General features: G+C 40.4%; 1 protein-coding gene across 6 annotated transcripts in view; it reads right to left on the bottom strand.

Annotated features, from left to right (window-relative positions):
- Nucleotides 1–18,318, bottom strand: part of LOC143279853 (lysine-specific demethylase 4A-like) — a 153,054-nt gene that overhangs the window by 22,053 nt on the left and 112,683 nt on the right. For 4 of the 6 annotated variants that reach the window (XM_076584093.1, XM_076584094.1, XM_076584092.1 and 1 more), the window contains exons 2-8: nucleotides 15,101–15,299; nucleotides 13,165–13,340; nucleotides 12,312–12,670; nucleotides 11,660–11,763; nucleotides 11,040–11,177; nucleotides 9,230–9,375; nucleotides 4,090–5,968 (exon numbers count right to left, since the gene is read on the bottom strand). In XM_076584093.1, coding sequence (XP_076440208.1) covers nucleotides 4,090–5,968; nucleotides 9,230–9,375; nucleotides 11,040–11,177; nucleotides 11,660–11,763; nucleotides 12,312–12,670; nucleotides 13,165–13,340; nucleotides 15,101–15,235 — 2,937 coding nt within the window. In that variant the 5' untranslated portion in view covers nucleotides 15,236–15,299. The remainder of the gene's footprint in view (nucleotides 1–4,089; nucleotides 5,969–9,229; nucleotides 9,376–11,039; nucleotides 11,178–11,659; nucleotides 11,764–12,311; nucleotides 12,671–13,164; nucleotides 13,341–15,100; nucleotides 15,300–18,318) is intronic. The other 2 variants (XM_076584096.1, XM_076584098.1) reach the window with 1 other exon arrangement.

The following is an 18,318-nucleotide window of genomic DNA, read 5'->3' as shown; positions in this document are numbered from 1 at the left end:
TTTTTATGCCTAATTTGGTGTCAACTGACAAAGTATTTGCAGAGAAAATGTCAATGTTAAAGTTTACCATGGACACACAGACAACCGAACACAAGGTTAAAACATAAGACTCACTTTGTTTACACAAGTGAGTCAAAAAGAGGGGGGATAACAACAATGACAATCATGATACTGATGATGACGTTAGCAACGCCATTGATGGTGATGACACTGACACTTAAAATTACTTATTTCAAGTCAAATAATAGAGATCACTGCAATGTACTAATCTCGTATTCAAATAGAGTTGCAGCAAAAAAAACCCAAAATTATGGCAATGTGGGAATAGAGTCAAAATGAAAAAACTTTTTACATTGAGACAGAAAAAGGGTTCTTTGCCATTTTTGTTTTAATTTTGTTTTTTGTCGTTTTTTGCTATCCCATCATCTGCACCCTTTCAGTGGCATTATTCCCACGCCACTCATTCACAATCATAGCCACACCTGGATTCGTCCGTCACGGTCTCACCACCGGTAATCTATAAGGAACTATTGATATCAGGACACCAGGAGGCCACACATCAGAGGACACCCTACACTGCTGCTGAGTCACTTCGATGGTGTTCAGCACTAAGCCCCCCTACTGATGACAATAACAGCTTAATTGTGGAACCAGACAGTGAAGTTGTTTCACAATGCTCTTCCCTACCACAGAGAGTGTGAAGGCAGCTTCACATTGAATTCTGATGTTCTGTTGTGATACAGCATTTCTATGACATTAATTAAGAATGTTTCTTCCTTTTATGCTTTTTCATCTGTTTATGTTGCATCCATCTGTACCCACCCATTGAAATCAGTTTCTGCGTTTCTGAGAAAATATCTATAACATAAATCACACACACACAAATGTGAGACAATCCCGAGACAACACTTGACATCTTCACCAACATCAAGGTCATTCCCCCCACCCACCCCTTTCATCAACAATATTCTTGAAAATTTGTGTGTGAAAAGACTAGAAACGTACTCTGAAGACAAAGGAAATGTTTGTACTTTTGTAGTAAAGATAAAAGGTAAATGCTTTCCCACTCACAGCAAGAAAGCATTGTGGCCAAGCCCTCCCACCTACCCACCATCTTGTAGTTGTGAGAAAACATGGCAGGGGAACTTTTTCAAAAATCTCATGCTTTCTTGCAAAGTGCGGGGAAGCATGGGATTTCATAAAGTGTAAGTCAGCACCCCTTCCTTTTAAGAGTCTGGGTGTTTCCATTCCCACAGTAATAGTTCAAATGTGCAAAAGTAACTTTCTCCTTCTGGTGTGCATGTGCATGTGTGACTGTGTGCGGGTGTGTGTGCACCCGCGCGTGCACTGCTGACAGTTAACATTAATGGACTTAGCTCAAATCACCATTCTGTCGCTCAGACATGCAATATGTACAGGAAAACCAACAGAACAAACCAGAGAGACTGGGGTGGGTGTGGGCGTGCAAAGAAAAAAAAAGAGGTGAAAGATGCTTTCACTTTCCAGAAAACACCTTTTTCTTTCAAAAGACTGACCAGAAGTGAAGGATGCTTTCACCTTCCAATGAAGCACTCGATTTATTCCAAAGTGACTGAGCAGAAGAATGGAAACTGTACTGAAGAGGCACAGGGGGATAGGGCGTGCGAGAAATTTTGAGGATTGTGAATGCCTCTGCGTGAGAGCAGAGATAAAACTGTCCACGACATGGTGAGAGACTCAAGGGAAATGTCAAAATATATCCTGTAACTACTCATACTGCTGCCTCTTCAAATAAACACTCCACATTTCATATTTAATTTTTGGCAGTCTCAGTCTCAAGGTCATTCCATTAGATAGAGATTGATGAAAATGAATACTTTCGTAGTTTTTGATAATGAAACCTATTTGATTTTCCCTAAAGCAATAGATCTAAATATTTCTCCCTCCATTGTACTATCATCATCACACACAAACTCCATAGCAGCGAGGAAAAATGTTTGGGTTATAACACAATTTTCTTGTGTTCCAAATGTGGTTGCACTCCTGCTGCAACTGTCCCAGGTACAGCAACCACAACACAGCGTTAGATTAGACTGACCAGTCCACCAACTTACTTTTCTGCTTTTTCTCCGTGTCAAACTGGGCACTGAATAACTGCATAATGTTAATATTATGAAAACTTAAGGTTTACAAGACACAAGTACATAGGTAAATGAATAAATGATTTATTAACATCATGTGCATCGTGTGTGCATGTGCATGCACACTTGTGTCTGTCTCTACCCATACTCCTGTCAATAAAATGGCAAACCAGGATGGGGGTCATGAAAGATAATATCAAATATTTAACAACTGACAAGTCATTACTGACCAGGACTCTGTCAGGCACGGTTAATCTAACATTACTGTCTTAACTGGGAATACCTTGCCCTTTTCTCACCCTCTTAATTCACTTCTGCATTGTGCAGCTGCAGGGAGCTGAAAAAGCAGCTCTAACCTTCTCAACAACATTCCCTCCCAAATACTTGCAATACTATTCTTTTCTCAAGTCATGCACATAAACAACTCTTCAATGTCCAACCTACACTTCACAAGCATACACAATATGAGCAATGCCAAAACAACCCTAAAATGTTCAAAATACCATTACTGGCAGACTGTTACAATGTAAAAGGTTAGTGCAGAGAACAGCAGCGAAGCACGTCCCACAAAGCATGTCCAGCTTAAGTTATTTATATGTGTTCATCTTACTGCAGCTGCTAACTTAAGCAGCAACAAGTACTTGTAATCAGAAGACAAAACAAACAGAAAAAGAAAGAACAAAAATAAAGAAGAAAAAAGCCACAAAACAAGACAAACTAAAATCTTCCAGGCTCATGTGTGATACCAAATGAATTATGGAACAGAAAAAGGTCACTGCAAAGAATATCACCTTGCAAGAACACATTTTTAATCCAAAATGCACTGTTATGCCTTTGACCTTCTGACCTAACCTGCACTTTTGACACGGCTTATGTTGTGACAATTACTGATCGACAAAACCCAAGCTCTGTAACATCTTAACATTTTTCTCTCACAGTCATAGAACATTTTCACTCTGATCTACGACTCGTATCCTTGATCCACAGCAGGGTTCGTGTTCTCACCACAATCACTCACTCACTGTTCCAGGTTTCAAGACAACTGGATGCAAGACTTTCTTCCATTCACATGCTGTGTCATGATCAGATCTTATCATTCTGACTGCGATTGTGTGAAACCTGCCACTGTGCCAGATGATGGATTTTACCTCTCACCCCATACATCACATCACTGTAAAAGGAATGACTGGAAGGTCTTACTTCCAAGCTTATTTCTACTTCACCTGCAGTTGCATACATTAACATCAACATTAAAAATTTAACAAACATACACAAATACACACACACAAGACCGGGTAATTACATAGGCTCACTGTTCACACACATAAATAAATTAAAAAAAAATTTTTTAAAGGGGAAAGAAAAAAGACATCTTTTCAATCTGATTTTATTTTAAAATTCTGTCAATATAACACACATTTCTAAAGAAAACAAATGTACTGAAATGAATCATCTAAATGAAAACTTCTAGCACTACTTTCCAAAACCACACACACAAAGTGACAAAGAAAAGGGGGGAAAGGGAAGAGGCTGCTCATGAGGAGCCATTTATTATGCCTGACAAGACATGAGGTGACTCAAGTTTCATCCTCTGTGGACTCATCAGTTGGCTCAGCAATGGCACAGAACTATCCCGCCTACCCCATCCCCTCCAGAATATGACGGAGACACACCATTTAGAATTAAGTGTTGTTCCCTATCTCTGTGAGAGGAAAATCATTATCCAAAGACTTCCCAAAAAGAATGCTGTCAAGAAAAAGGTATGTATCACAAAAATTAATTAAAAAAAGAAAACAATAATAACTGATCTTTGCATCCCCCAAGCTTGTATTCCGAGACTTTTCCAGTACTAGAAAAGTTCACTTAAAATTCCACACCATTCATAAGCCTATACAAGCCCTGTCTTCCAATGCACTCATCAAGGTAAGAGAGCTTCTGAGACTTCTTCCTGAGGTTGGGTTTGACGTACCTGTGCCTCTAGCTTCTTCTGCTGTTTTTTCTGCTGCTCTTCTGCTTCCTTCAAACGTTGGGCTTCTGCCAAAATTTCCAAGATACGCTCATTGGTGGTCTTGACAGAAGGTGGGGGTGCAAGATTGGAAACATCCAGCTGCTGACTGACAGCACCTTTGACTTCTGGGTAAGATGGTGTCTTGGCAACATCAATGCAGTGATTACTGTTGCCTTCACTGTCAGGGCTTCTGACAGAAGGTTGGACTGCAAGAGGCAGAACAGGCGGATGACTGAACTGGACATTTTTATTCAGACCGCCAGACAACTCCGAGTTTGGGTCATCAACACATGGGTTTAGTTGTGGTAGCATGTGCATATCCTCTGGACTCGGGGCTGGGGTGACTTGCGAGGACAAGCTTGGAGGTGACTGACTTATTTTTTTCAAAGGGGAGTGTACAGGGGACAGAATGGGGGGTGGAGGAGACTTTTCTGACAATGCTGGGGAGGGTGTTGGTGTAAACTGTGAGTCTGAAAATGACTGGGAGGTGGGGAAGGGCTGTGTTGTGGCAGTTGACAGCGGCAGAGACTGTGAAGTCACTGAAGACAGTGACAATGGTTGAGCTGGCAAAGTCTGAGCAGTTGGCTGGAACACACCTTGGGGTTTGGTGGACTCCAGCACATTACGCAATGACTTGTCACAACCAGACAGTGAGATCCTGCCTTGCTGAACCTGAAGCAAACTATTTGGGGCTGGGTTCTGAGGAGAGCTTAACTTCTGGCTCATTACAGAATCAGTGAACTGACCCTGGCTGGATGTAATGAATGGTCCCTGAAGTCCTATGGAGCCCATGGTGTTTTTTAGAGGGTTAAAGAACTGGACGTTCTGAAACTGGTTTTGGACGTTGTGTACCTGTTTTTTCTGAGTCACTGTACATGTGTTTTCCTGTACCTCTGACCCCCATGTGTTTGCCTGAACTCCCTGGTCAGTATTTTCAGTGGAAACAGGAGGCACTGCTTTCACACCCTTCGTCTTCTTTTTTATTGTAATTTCTTTTGAAACAGTTTCAGGGAATTTGAATGTCGATCCTCTTCCCATCATAGTTGCCAGCTTAAAGATACCCACTCCTTTGGGTACTTGTGAAGCCAGAGTAGACATCATACTTGGCTGTTCCAAGTTTTCTGGCATGGCAATGTTCTTGTTTCCACCTACCATCTCCACTTTGGAGTCACCATTCACACCAGAAGACTGGAGGCCTGCAGAAGAGACAGAAGGCTGCGAATCTTCAGTACTAACCTGTTCAGCAGAATCCATGCCTGCAATCTTTCTCATGTATTCTTCTTCGAATGTCGTTTTCCTCTGGACATGGATTGGAATCCTCTTGGCATTACTGTCCTTGTAATAGAACTCTATCTTTGTCTTTGGCAGCATCACAGTTTCATCAGGAAGATATGACTCCACTGTCTGGGTGTTCATCTCCACCTGTGTAGGCTGGGATATTGCTGGTAATTGTTTAGCTGGTGGTGTAACCGCTTCATGACTTTTTCCAACCCCAGCTTGGCCTCTGATCATTTCAACTTTGGGAGGAGCACCATCCACAACGTCTGCACCAATGTCCTTTTTCTTTCTCTGTTTAGGTTTTGTTTCCCCACTCGCCTTTCCTGCTTGCTCTCCACTTTTCCGTTTCTTTGGTTTGGCTTTGGTTGTTTCGCTTTCAACCTTGCTTTTGGGCTTCTTCTCCTTGTTCTTCTTGCCACCTTTCTCTTTCTTCTTGGGGTTGTAGTCTTCATCCTTGCAATCCTCTTCTTCATCATCTGAGGCCAGCTTTTGCCGTTTGGTAAACTGCTTGGATGGCGGGTGGCGCTTTGATACCAATCCATCTCCTTCCTTCTTTGATTCTCTGCAAAGCAACACTGGCCTGTTTAATCTGTTGAATGAAAGTACAAATGGTTATATCAGTTTTTGATGTTCTATTTCAATTACTTTGACCCAAACATTTCAATGAAATGTGTTACAAAACAGTTTGCTCTCCTATGAAAAAGGTATCACAAGTTTTTGTACAGATAAATAACAAATAATTCAATTGATCAGAATTAGACATTGTTTAAGAAAAAGTGAATGTCTCAGACAATTTCACCAGACTTTTTGATGTCCACAAATACCCACCCAATAAAAACTTTCTATATTTCTGTCAGCAAGACTTTGCTCCTCAAACATCGGAGCTGTTAATAGGAAATTTTCTATCTAAAATTACGTTTAAATAACATACTTACCGTGACCCAACTAGTGCAGACTCCGGCAGGGGTCTGACATTCCTGCCTGTGCAAACTACTATCCGCCTATGCGGAGAAAATGAAACTACGGCCGATAACCTCCTGCCCTCCATCTCCAGCCCTATGGTTGATTGTTGTAGGCAAATGAGTTGGGTTGCCTTGTCCCTCCTTGCGCTAAGCGAGGGCATTCTTAGCCCTGTGGGTGGGAAGGGGCTGTGTGGGCCCTAAGGACCAGCCACTACTAAAATGTGAAGGAGCATACATTCAGGCGTGAATGAGGCAGTTTTGTCTGTGAGTGCAAGGTAGGGATGAATTTATGAAAATGAATACATACATGTGCAAAGGGAATATAAACTTCCATCAACTCAAGTATTGATGTCAGAAATATGCCAAAGACAAGGGATCGAAACACAAGAAATAAGCGGCTGTATAAGCATACGTGTAGCGTGCACAGATATAGCCAAGTAAATGGGTAAGTGTGCATAATCAGTAATGGAAAGGAATCTGTGTATGCACCTAAATATGAGATGTACATACACATATGAATAAAGTGCAAGTATGTAGGCGCAGAGAGTTCAGGGCATTGTGGACAGAAGGCCGCAAATGCAAGTGTGCCTATATTGCTATGTAGGGAATCCCAATGAATAGATGTCAATGAACAGAGATAGAAATATAATTGTACATGTTAATAAGAAAGTTGTCTAAACCTATCCCATAAGCGCACACGCATGTGTATTCTGAGGGATAAGTATACATCTATAAGTGAATAAATGTAGCAAGATATCTCATAGATATATATGTATATGTGTGTGTATATATATACCTACATACACACACACACACACATATACATACACACACACATATATACATACATATATATGGGCTTGTGTGGTTTTTCTTGTGGTTTCTTTTGTATGTATATTATATATATATATATTTCGCGATTGTTGATTGTGATAAAAATCAAAAGGACAGAAGGGGAAATATTGTGATTTATTTCCTGTTATTGTGTATCACAAGAAGAGAATGGTAATAGGACTGGTTGCCTGCAGAGGGCTGTGTGGGGAATGAGGAACCCCAAAGTTCAGTCGCCAATAGCCTGAGAAACAGCAAGAAAGGTGTAGTTGCTGTGCAAAGATGTGTAAAGTCCATGAATGGGCATGAGGACCCAATGAGAATTCGAAGAAACATCGTTGGTAGACAGCACGGGGGGCAGGAGTGACGTGCTGTGTCGGTTACAAATGCGGAGTTGCCTCCCTTGGCGCCGATATTCGGCAAAAAGGATGGTGTCTTTAGAGCACATATACCCCGGTGTGATGTTTCCTCGCTGTAGAGGGAGGAGCGTCATGCCGTGTGCGAGAGTCCGTGGTTCTATGCCACCTTAACCGATAATAATAATGTCCCTTAGTGCCGTGGGCGTCCCGACCCGAATCGGTCGCCATCGGACGCGAGACGGTGGGGACATGTGGCATGATGGCGCCGTAACCAGACAAGATCGGCCCGAGTACTGCCGAGTGGCAGAATCGAGTTATCAAGAGGCACTCCGACATGGAATTGCCGATATTAGTCTGGGTAACAGTGGAGATATGCAGTGGGGCAGAAAAAACTGGCACCGCCGAAGTTCAATGGGCTGTGCACGCATCTGCTCTGTGCGCAAGGGGTGGAGCAGGTGCTAGGTGTGGCACCAGTGCATAATTGCTGCAGCAAGTTCCCAATGGGTTGCTGGTTGTTTGGTTGAGCAGCTTGCTGAGACGCCATTAGAAGATGGGAAACAGCAGCAACCGGCGGTGTGGCAAATGGGGTCATCACCGCAAAGCTTGAAGGGACCGAGCACGCACCTGCACTGTTGGCGAGGAGCCGTGCCGGTAAAGGGAAGTAACTGCGGCGGTCACCGGCAAGGGTGCCGAAGCAGGAGTTGTCTCCCTTGGATCAGAAAATCGGACAAGAGGAGGGTGCACACGCACAGGCAAGCGTGTCCCCTAGTGGTCCACCTTCCTCCCTACCCCTGGGGAGGGCATCCCTAAGCGCCTCGGTCGCCATAGGATCCGAGACGGAAGAGGCATGCCGCGTGGGGGGTGCGTGAGCCAATGTCACGGCCACCGCCACGGACGCATCGCACATAGGGCCCAGTCTAGCGTGCGGATCCAAAGCCAGTGTATGGTGTTGTTTTCCAAAGGGGTTATGGCACATTCCCAGGATGTGTAATTAAAGGGGTTATGGCACATTCCATTGTTGACATGGGAAAAGTGATAGAGGAGATCGACTCAGGTGTCCTACCGACTGGCAGGGCCGAGAAACGCGGATCGCGTCGACTTCGTTCACGAATTGAAAAGGAAAGCATCAATGGCACCACTGACCTGAGTATGGGGTAACGTACCCCTAGAAGTCGCCGGAGAGGGTGCAGGAGGTGGTGCAGGTCTGGAGTCGGCCGGAGTAAGCGAAGGAAGTGGGGGAGGCGTCGGGTTGGCGTTGTTGAGAGGGCTAGAAATAGAGGGCCCAGAGTGTCCGCGAATCGATTTCGATCGCGCCTTAATTTTAGCTGGATATCCCAATTGAGCCATATAAATATGTGACCTGGTTCGAGACAAAAGTTGACAAAAAACAAGAACGCCAGAGAATCGACAGACAGACGGAAAATACAAAAAGACTTAGCCGTATGGAGAGCACAGGACAGGAGTCATAATGGCTGCCGGAGAAAGAGGGCGCTAGCCAGCAGGACAAAGGGGAGGTTACCTACTTCCGGGAGGTTATCGGCCGTAGTTTCATTTTCTCCGCATAGGCGGATAGCAGTTTGCACAGGCAGGAATGTCAGACCCCTGCCGGAGTCTGCACTAGTTGGGTCACGGTTAAGTATGTGTAATTAAGGTTGAAATTTAGTAACTTACGATTTTGAGGGCCGACGAATGACTGTGTGGCCTTCTGGGTGTGGGGCAATATCTTTGCCTTCTTTCCAGGCTTCAAATCGTTCAGGCTGGAAGCGCTTCACAAAGCAGTCCATGTTGATTCTCACACCGTCTTTCCGGCATTCACACTGATTAAAAAAAAAAGAAAAAAGAAAAAGCACCAATAAGAAATGTGGATCACACATCATTTACAAAATGATTTATCAAACATCCAACATATTACCTCTCAAACTAAAGAAGACAGGCCTGAACAAAACTGGATGAAAACTGTATGAACTGAACCCCCATCCTTCCAATAACATAAAATTATGCCAGTATCACAAATGCCACACCAATTAGTACTACTCTCAAGGCAGGAAAACCATGATGTGAAACTTTAACTTGATTATCTTGCTTTCCTTACTTACGGATCATAATTTTTAAAAAACACAAAAAACAACAAAACAAAACCAAAAAACCCAACAGCCATACAAGTAAAAACAGGAATAGGATACACAACCCCATGTATGAAATGCACTGGTCTTCTTCCACACACTTTAGAAAACATGACACTTAAAATAACATGATATCACTCAGTGATTTTTTTTTCTCTAGCATTACCTTACTGTAGTATCTTTCCACATAAAACATTCTACATGTTGTTATCCACACTTAAGCATTCAGGGCTTCCATTAACGTACATATCTGCATCCCTTACTCCTAAAATGAGAGAGGACGTACTACAGTTTCAACAAGGGAGTCTGCGGGACGCACTGTAAAATCAACATCAATCGAAACATGAAGGAGCACGATAAAAAAACAGCACTCCCTTCTTCTCGTTTCACTAGCTTTCAGTTGGCATCTTATCTTCCCATTCCTTGCGATGGCTGCGAAGTTCATTACTTTCGTCTATTTCCCTTTACAGAAAACTGCTGCCCATTTCCAGTATGCTCACAAGGCTTGTCGAATATTCTGTGATACCGTTCAAAATCAGAATGCCTCCACTGGCTTGACGCTCCAAAATGCAAACAAGACAAAAAGACATATTCTGAATCAGCCGACATCGATCAGCCAGCTTCAAAAGGGGACAGACTGCCGAAAAAGAAAAGCCGTACTTATCAACGTTCATGAGAGAAAGAATTCGAATGGCTGCAGTACAATGAAGACACACATGTAATTAAGTGCATAACTTGCGTGAACTTCGCAATCATGTCATCCTGCAACTCCTGGGAAATAAATGCGTTTGTGACAGGTTTGACAAACTTTCAAAAATCATCCTTGTACGGCTTTTCATTTTCAGTGGTTCACTCTTCTCATTCTTTCTCTCACTGTGTGCATGTCTGTCTGTGTGTGTGTGTGTGTGTGAGGGGTCGGGGGAGGGGAGCAGGGTGTGAATGGTGTGTGTGTCTGTGTGCGTCTCTCTCTCTTGTATATGTGCATGTATCTCTCTCTCGTGTGTGTATGTGTATCTCTATTTTTCTCTGTGTGTGTATGTTTCTCTCTCTCAGGGAGAGAGTGTTTGAGTGAGAGTGTGCGTGTGTGTCTATCTCGTTCACTAATTCATTGTGTGTGTGTGTGTGTGTGTGTGCGTGTGAACTGATTGTAAGGCAGTGTGTGGTGTATCTGGATGAAAAAATGGTTTCTTGGCCTGCGACTGATCAGACTCCCTAGAACCACATGAGGACTTCCTAAACTACCCGAGTGGGAGTCCTGTGGACTCTCTAAACAAACTAACTGTAGAAAGCCCTGGCATTTCTACTCAACAAGGGCAAACTAGGTCAACAGAGATGTTTGAATGTCATTCCATATCTACCTGAAGGCAGCGTTTTCCATATTCTATCCATCTTTCAGTTGCAAAGTTGGTGGATTCGGCACAGTTGAAACCATGATTGTAACCCGAATGGTAGCCATAAGGGAATGTGATCATGATCTCTCCAGCCTCTTGGGTGATCTAAGACAGAGCAATTTGACAACAATCAGCAGAACATATAACGCAAACAATTCCAAACTGATATATGTAATGCATGGAAATTTACAATATGGCGAAGGCATATACCACAGGTCATTTAGTTAAAGACTACGTCTGCTGCACAGAAAACCTCAGGCACCACTATGTCCTAATCAGACATTCAAGGGAAATGAAAGGGGAAAGACAAGACAAACATTGCTTTTTTTCCTTCCTTTTCTTTATACTTTTATGTTGCAGGGTAAAAAGTGTAGACGGGCAAAAAAATGAAACACGAACAGGAATCTCAGTGAAGATTCATCAACATAAATTTCATAAACTACAGGGCGTAACAGGAATCTGCTTGTGTTAACCATTGCTTGCACTAAGAAAATACAAAACCTGCTTCAAAACGTAAACCAGGTTATCTTAACTCCACTGTTACCCAAGCTCAGCGAATAATGTTAGTATGTTATTCATCCACCTACCTTGTTGACAGGGATGGAAAACTTCTTCAATATATGAGGAGATATCAGCGTCATTTTATGTCTCAAGAAAGCTGGGCATGCCTGAAAACTTCCTGGGAAGAAACCTGCACAAAAGCAACCAATATTCAAAATCAGAAGTGTTCAGCAATGTTCCACACCAAGTATAGAGTATATAATAATATAGACTGACCTAAATTACCCTTAGCAATTTACACTATCATTTTTTTCATAGAAAAATATTTCTAAACATAAGTATAAAAAGACACCATCCACCCTGCCAAAAACAACTGCAATTAATTTTCAGACCACTGACTTAGATCTTCAATGTGTCAGCCATAAACCTATACACCAGAGTATGATCGACAAAAAACTAAAGAAACAAAATTACAAATGGGAATAAAGAAAAAAATCATCTACTGATTTGTGGCAAAATGATCAAATGACCCTCAGAGTGTTCAACACAAAACATTAACTACCGAGTCTGCATGATTACTGCACTGACTTAAGTTCAGTGCACTTGTAATGTTAATCAAAAACCTAAGGACAAATGCCTATCATTTACTGAATATTGTTAAGCACCTATCCATCTTCAACCTTACAACACCTCCAAGACTGTCAATGCACATTTGCTGCACATTAAGACAGTACCTACCCTGTGCCAGTCTTTCCAAACGCTGTCCATGTTCAGGTGGGACAGTGTACCAGGACTTGGGAGCACCAAAGTGCAAATAGTTGATACTGTATAGATCCATGTCCTCTGTGTGCCATGCAAATGTAGTCTTCCACATACCAAAGTACAGGTAGGCGGTGTTTACCCCCTCTATCTTGATCCCATAGTCGCCAGCCACATAGTCCAGAATGCTTCCCAGACGGTTGATGTTCCAGACATCTTGCTCACTATCAGTGAGAGAGCCAGAAATATCCGCTCCGTAAATTGCATTTCCAAATGCGGCATTTTTCCAATATTTCCGTTCAAGTTCTTCATAATCAAAGTGCTTGGGTGTCTGATACCTGCAAAAAAAAAAAAAAAAAAAAAAAAAAAAAAAGTTCTGATTGACTGTAACAAGGGGCATGGTAAGTCAAGTAAATATACCTTATTATAAAAAAACAAAAACAAAAAAACACACAATAACACTGAAAAAAAAAGTTCAATGAAAGTTGTGCTATTAAAATGAACAGCTGAAAAATTAACCATTTATTCAACAGCTCCAAGTTACCACTTTTGGGTGAAAGTAGTCAATTAGTACACTGGGTTTTTTTTGGTCTGTTTCTGTTTCTTGTGTGTGTGTGTGTGTGTGTGTGTGTGTGTGTGTGTGTTTTCTTTTTACCAAAACACATTTTGCATGTGGTAATAGGATTTCTTTCTGTTTGAAGAGCATGTTGCTGCAGTACAGTCAATACCACCTGTTTTTCTTCATTTCTGTGTAAGCATGCACAGAGAGAGAGAGAGAGAGAGAGAGAGAGAGAGAGAGAGAGAGAGAGAGAATCAAGTCAAAAGTTCTCACTTTTCACTGCTGGCCAGTTTCTTGAAATCACTGACGTGCATGCTCTTGCGCTGGATGTTGTACTGTGTGTACAGACCTTGGCAACCTTGTACCACTTGCTCAATTGGGGCTGGGATCTGTATGTCAATGTTATCATATCCAGCTTTTCTTGGCACCCACTCTGCTGGGGGAATGATCTGCAAACCAAACCAAATGTTTTAAAATACAAGCAGAATAACCGAAGGAGCAGGGATAAAAACCAAATTATTACAAGAGATTGAGAAAAATATGATTATCTTACAAAATGACACTGAAAATAGCAACAGACAAGACGCAAAGCCTTCAAGTTCAATACTCGCTTGTCCTTTGCGCTTTATCCAGTAAAGAAATCATGAGGAGAAAAAAAAAAGAGATTAAAAAAATCGTTGAAAAGAGCTCTGTATTAAATATGATACATAAAATAAGCTTGGGAGAAAAAAAGAAAAAGAAAAAAAAAGCGGGATCGAACCATGCATGTTCAGTTCCACAGCAAGCAGACTAATCCCCAATGCTGCGGCGCATCTGACGTCATTCAACTACATCTAATACTTACAACAATGTTGACATTTTCTTCTTTGTACGATAAATAAGATGTTATATATATATATATATATATACGTAATAACACTGTTTAAATCATGTGTTTTGTGTGCTCTATCATATATCGATTATTATTTTATTTCGGCGGTAAAGGAGACGTCATCGCTTCAAGCACTAGCAAAACATGGCAGATCTCCAGATCTGCACGAACCATGGCAGTCTACAACGGGCTGAAAGAAATGATTGATTCAATTTTTCTTTTATGTTCATTCCCGTTAATTCAGTGTGCACTTTAGAATACTTATATGCAGTAAACACATCGATGGTGTAGTTAGTAATAGTATCACTGTATGTGTTCTGTCCAAAATTAGTCTTTCTTTCCTTTTAATTTTGAATAAGAAAAACGAGGTCATGCCGTCTTCAAACACAACCTACCTTTTAGGAACTCAGTAGGAAACGGTTTTTTTTCATAGAATTTTCGGATTTTGGAACGAAGCTCAATGAAATAAACCGTTATTGATTTAGAAATGACTTAAATGGGGAGACTTACCACCTGTTACTGGTATGACTGTAAGGATTTTTTTTCATACTATGCTTAAGCCAAATTTGGTTTTGGCAGACAAAGTATTTCCAAAGAAATGGCAATGTTAAAGTTTACCACATACACAGACAACCGAACACTAGGTTATAACATCGACTCATTCTGTTTACACAAGTGAGTCAAAAAATTGAGGGCTGCAAGGGTTTTTCTATAGAATTTTGCAGGGAACAACTCTTTTGTTGATATGGGTTCTTCTACATGCTCAAAGTGCATGCTGCACACGGGATCTTTATCATCTCATTTGAATAACTAGCATTTAGACCACCACTCAATGTCTAGTGGAGAAGGCGAAAATACTGGCTCATGTGGGACTCCAACCAATGTACTCATCTCATGATTCTCAACTTCTTAGGCACCACATGTTATCACTAGACCAACTCTCCACACAGTGACTCTGGGTGGTGGAAGAAGAGGTGGTGGTGGAGGCTGAAGGAGGATACACTGATTCAAATAAGACCAAAAAATACAGAATTAAACCCACTTTTTATAAAATCATAAAAATGTCTGATACATCACCAGCAGATAACTTGGCAAGTATATTCATCTGTTCATTATTGACATTTTTCTGGAGTCTATATCAAGTGACTTATTATCATATGTATAATCACATACCTCAACAGACAAAATGTGACTGAATTTCACTCTCCTGAAAAATCATTCATTTCACACAACAAAAAAAGCATTTTATCATTTTACTTTATCTAATCTGTAATGATGTAAAATATACACAAGGAACATTACTTCATTCAATCAGTCACAGAAACAAAATAGAATTACCTTTGCCAGTCCAGCCTTGTGGGCACCCTGTGACTCTATATATCGTATGTACCGATTGAAGTCCTTGAATTCATCCATCGTAGGGCGAAACACCATTATTTTGGGGATCTGAGTCCCCCCACTTGAACTCTCCATTTTGCAGATGCAAAACTTCTCTGCTTATTAGTACTCTTCACTGCAGCTGTTCTTGACAGAAAACCTGTGTAAATCAAACAAATAAATACATTTGTCATTACTGTCAATAACTTTTGGTATAAAATAATTGTGGAACTGGAAAATAAATTACTTGAATGGCTGGATAATAAAAAAAAAATATTCAAATTTCAAAGTCCATCTATCCAATCAAACATCATTTCTAAGCAAGTGACCATGACTGACAGCGAAGGCGCAGTACTTTCATGTAATTTGAGAAGAGGGGGAGGAGAGACAGAGGAGTGGTGAAAGACATTAGGTAGGTCAGAGGACATGGTCATGGAGCATTTCCTGCTGTCCTTTGTTTTCTTTCAAGGTAGAGGTTGAAATATTTTTCAATGCATGTAAATTATTCATTTATTATCTTCACTTTGAAATACCTCAATTAGTCAATAGTTATCTAGATTCAAAATAATTGGAGGGGGGAGAGGGGAACCTCAGATTTAGAATCCACATTCATTTTCCTTTACAAAAATATTTACTTTTGTTCTGTATCTCATAGTTTTTGTGCTAAAATTCTTTAGAAAAATTCACTAACCCTCAAAATTCCCTGGTAAGGGGAGAGCTGCTTTTTCAAATTTTTTTTTTAAAGCACTCAACTGGTTAATTAAATATAATATAAATATCAGATATGTATGTACTATCAATCATAAACTGTCAAAAATATCAAATGAGTAGTTGGGTGTATTTCTTTAGCAATACATAATGTTCCATCTATCCAAGCTGGTTTTTACTGGAGTATCTATACTTTGTTTTTACTCACACTCTCTAGTTATAAATAATAAGAGAGAAAAAAAAAAAAAATATTATATATTCATATACCATTCCCTCCTTCCTGTTTTACTAATACTGTGTATACACTGCCCCCACTGCCAATCATTGCCACACCAAAAATTAGCTATCTGCTTCAACACAATCTGTCAATGACTGAACAGCGTTGAAATAACTTGAATGTTGAGCTCTCAGTTTTGCCACTGACTTGTCATCACCTTCATGTTCTAATGAATCAACAAACAAAGAGAGATTCATCTCGGTCATTTTTCTTATCCAGATATGTTGGACAGCCTGCAAAGTCATAAATGTCTGCTGACTGGGGCCAATATCTCTGCCTAATCTTCTAACACCACTACTGCTTTTGAGACAAATCCCTTTCTACACACGTTCCACAAGCTCCATTTAGCTAATCATTATCACAGACTGACATAAGTTTACATTTGGGCCAACAGCAAAGTGAGAGCTGTATTATCAATGGTTTCTCCAGTCAATGGGAAACCATTTACAGCTTAGTCTTTTGTGAAGGACTGTGACTCAAACTAGGAGGCAAAATTGCACTGGCTCTTAGTGCTGCAGCCTCGTGGGCTAGTTGGCCTTTGGGAACCATCCCAATGCCGACTATCCTAAAACCCTCTTGGCCGAGAGAGTGGGGATGTACTTGGGCAAGACACTCTCCACTAAAATCAAATTCTAGCCCAAATAGTCGGAACAGCAGTTGCCTCTTCTGCTGTTCTGATGGTCACAGTCGGACACAACTGACTATCATATATCAAGAAGAAAGGGGTCTCCTACATGATGTATGCTCATTTATTTAGTAGTATCATAACCCAGATGCATCAAGCTAATCATTCAGTCTGTTTATCACTTTATATTCAATGAAACAAACTGTGATAAAGGAAAAATCAGAATAGATGCAGTACATCACTGGACACCCTATCAGCACTATGGCAACAATTTGTGTAGGTCATCAGCTGATGTCTTTCAATCATCAGTCAATTTTTGCCAATATCATCTCATGAACTTGACTGTGAAATCTCTGCATAACTAATTTTAATTTTAGCTTCAAGGTGGTGTAAAAGCATTCAGAAAAGTCCATTCTCTACACCACAAATATAAGCACAATTGCGGTTTTAAGTGTAAAAGCATTCAGAAAAGTCCATTCTCTACACCACAAATATAAGCACAATTGCAGTTTTAAGTGTTTTTAACCAATCAAATTAAATTAAGAACAAAAAAAAAGCAAACTCATTTTAAACTTTTTTTTTTTTTTAATGGAAATATGTAAAAAAAAAAAAATTGTCCCTTTCACACTTACACTGACTCAAGCACTGGAAAAAGAAAAGCCACAACGATGAATATGTGGAAGGGCGGAGACAAGGCAAAATTCTTTATTTTCGATGATAAATTATTAGATATGGACTGATGTGCTTTTTTTTACATCCAATCCCCACCCTGAACAGGGTCTACACAACCCAATACTACATACAGTCATATGCATGGTGACATGATACAAGGGGGGAAAAGAATGATTAAAAAAAAGAAAAAAAAGAAAAGACACACACAGAGATAAAGATGTATTTCTCAAACTATACGAAGCATTAGTTTGATCACATGTAGAATATGGTAATATTGTGTAGCACCCATATCTTAACAGACACTCAATAGCAATAGAAAGGGTCCAAAGAAGGCAACTAAATAATTAAAAGAATGCAAGAATATGAGTTAAAATCTATACTCACTAAAAGGTAGAAGATTAAGAGGAGACTTAATCGAAACTTTTAAGATACTGAATAACATAATGTAAATGCAAGACATATCTTTAGAATGTCGGATTATGATAGTATAAGGAACTCAGAAAAATTATTTAGAACGCTGCACCACCACCAACCTTAGAAAAAAAAATTGATTGGCTAACCGAACTGCACCAATTGCAAGAATTGCACTACCAACCGAAGTTAAACTTGCACAAAATACCAACATGTTCAAAAATCTCCTTGACACTAATACCATATTAAAAGAAAAAAATTTTGATTATGAAGAATGAAAACAAAGTTTCTTGCAGAAGCATACTTGCAACAACAAACAAAAGAAGAAAATAAATAAATAAAATAAAAGATGAAGATTTGATGTGGACATAAAAAAAAAAAGGCCGAGAGGCCAAGGCAGATGACCTGCCAGTCTACTATCACAACTACAAAACACACAGTGCATGCTATCAAATACAATACTACCGCAAATATGAATTCACTAAT

This window comes from Babylonia areolata, chromosome 3 (assembly GCF_041734735.1).
Source record: "Babylonia areolata isolate BAREFJ2019XMU chromosome 3, ASM4173473v1, whole genome shotgun sequence".
Taxonomy (NCBI): Eukaryota; Metazoa; Mollusca; class Gastropoda; order Neogastropoda; family Buccinidae; genus Babylonia; species Babylonia areolata.
The sequence above is the reverse complement of the archived record's forward strand: the minus strand, read 5'-3'. Positions and strand labels throughout refer to the sequence as shown.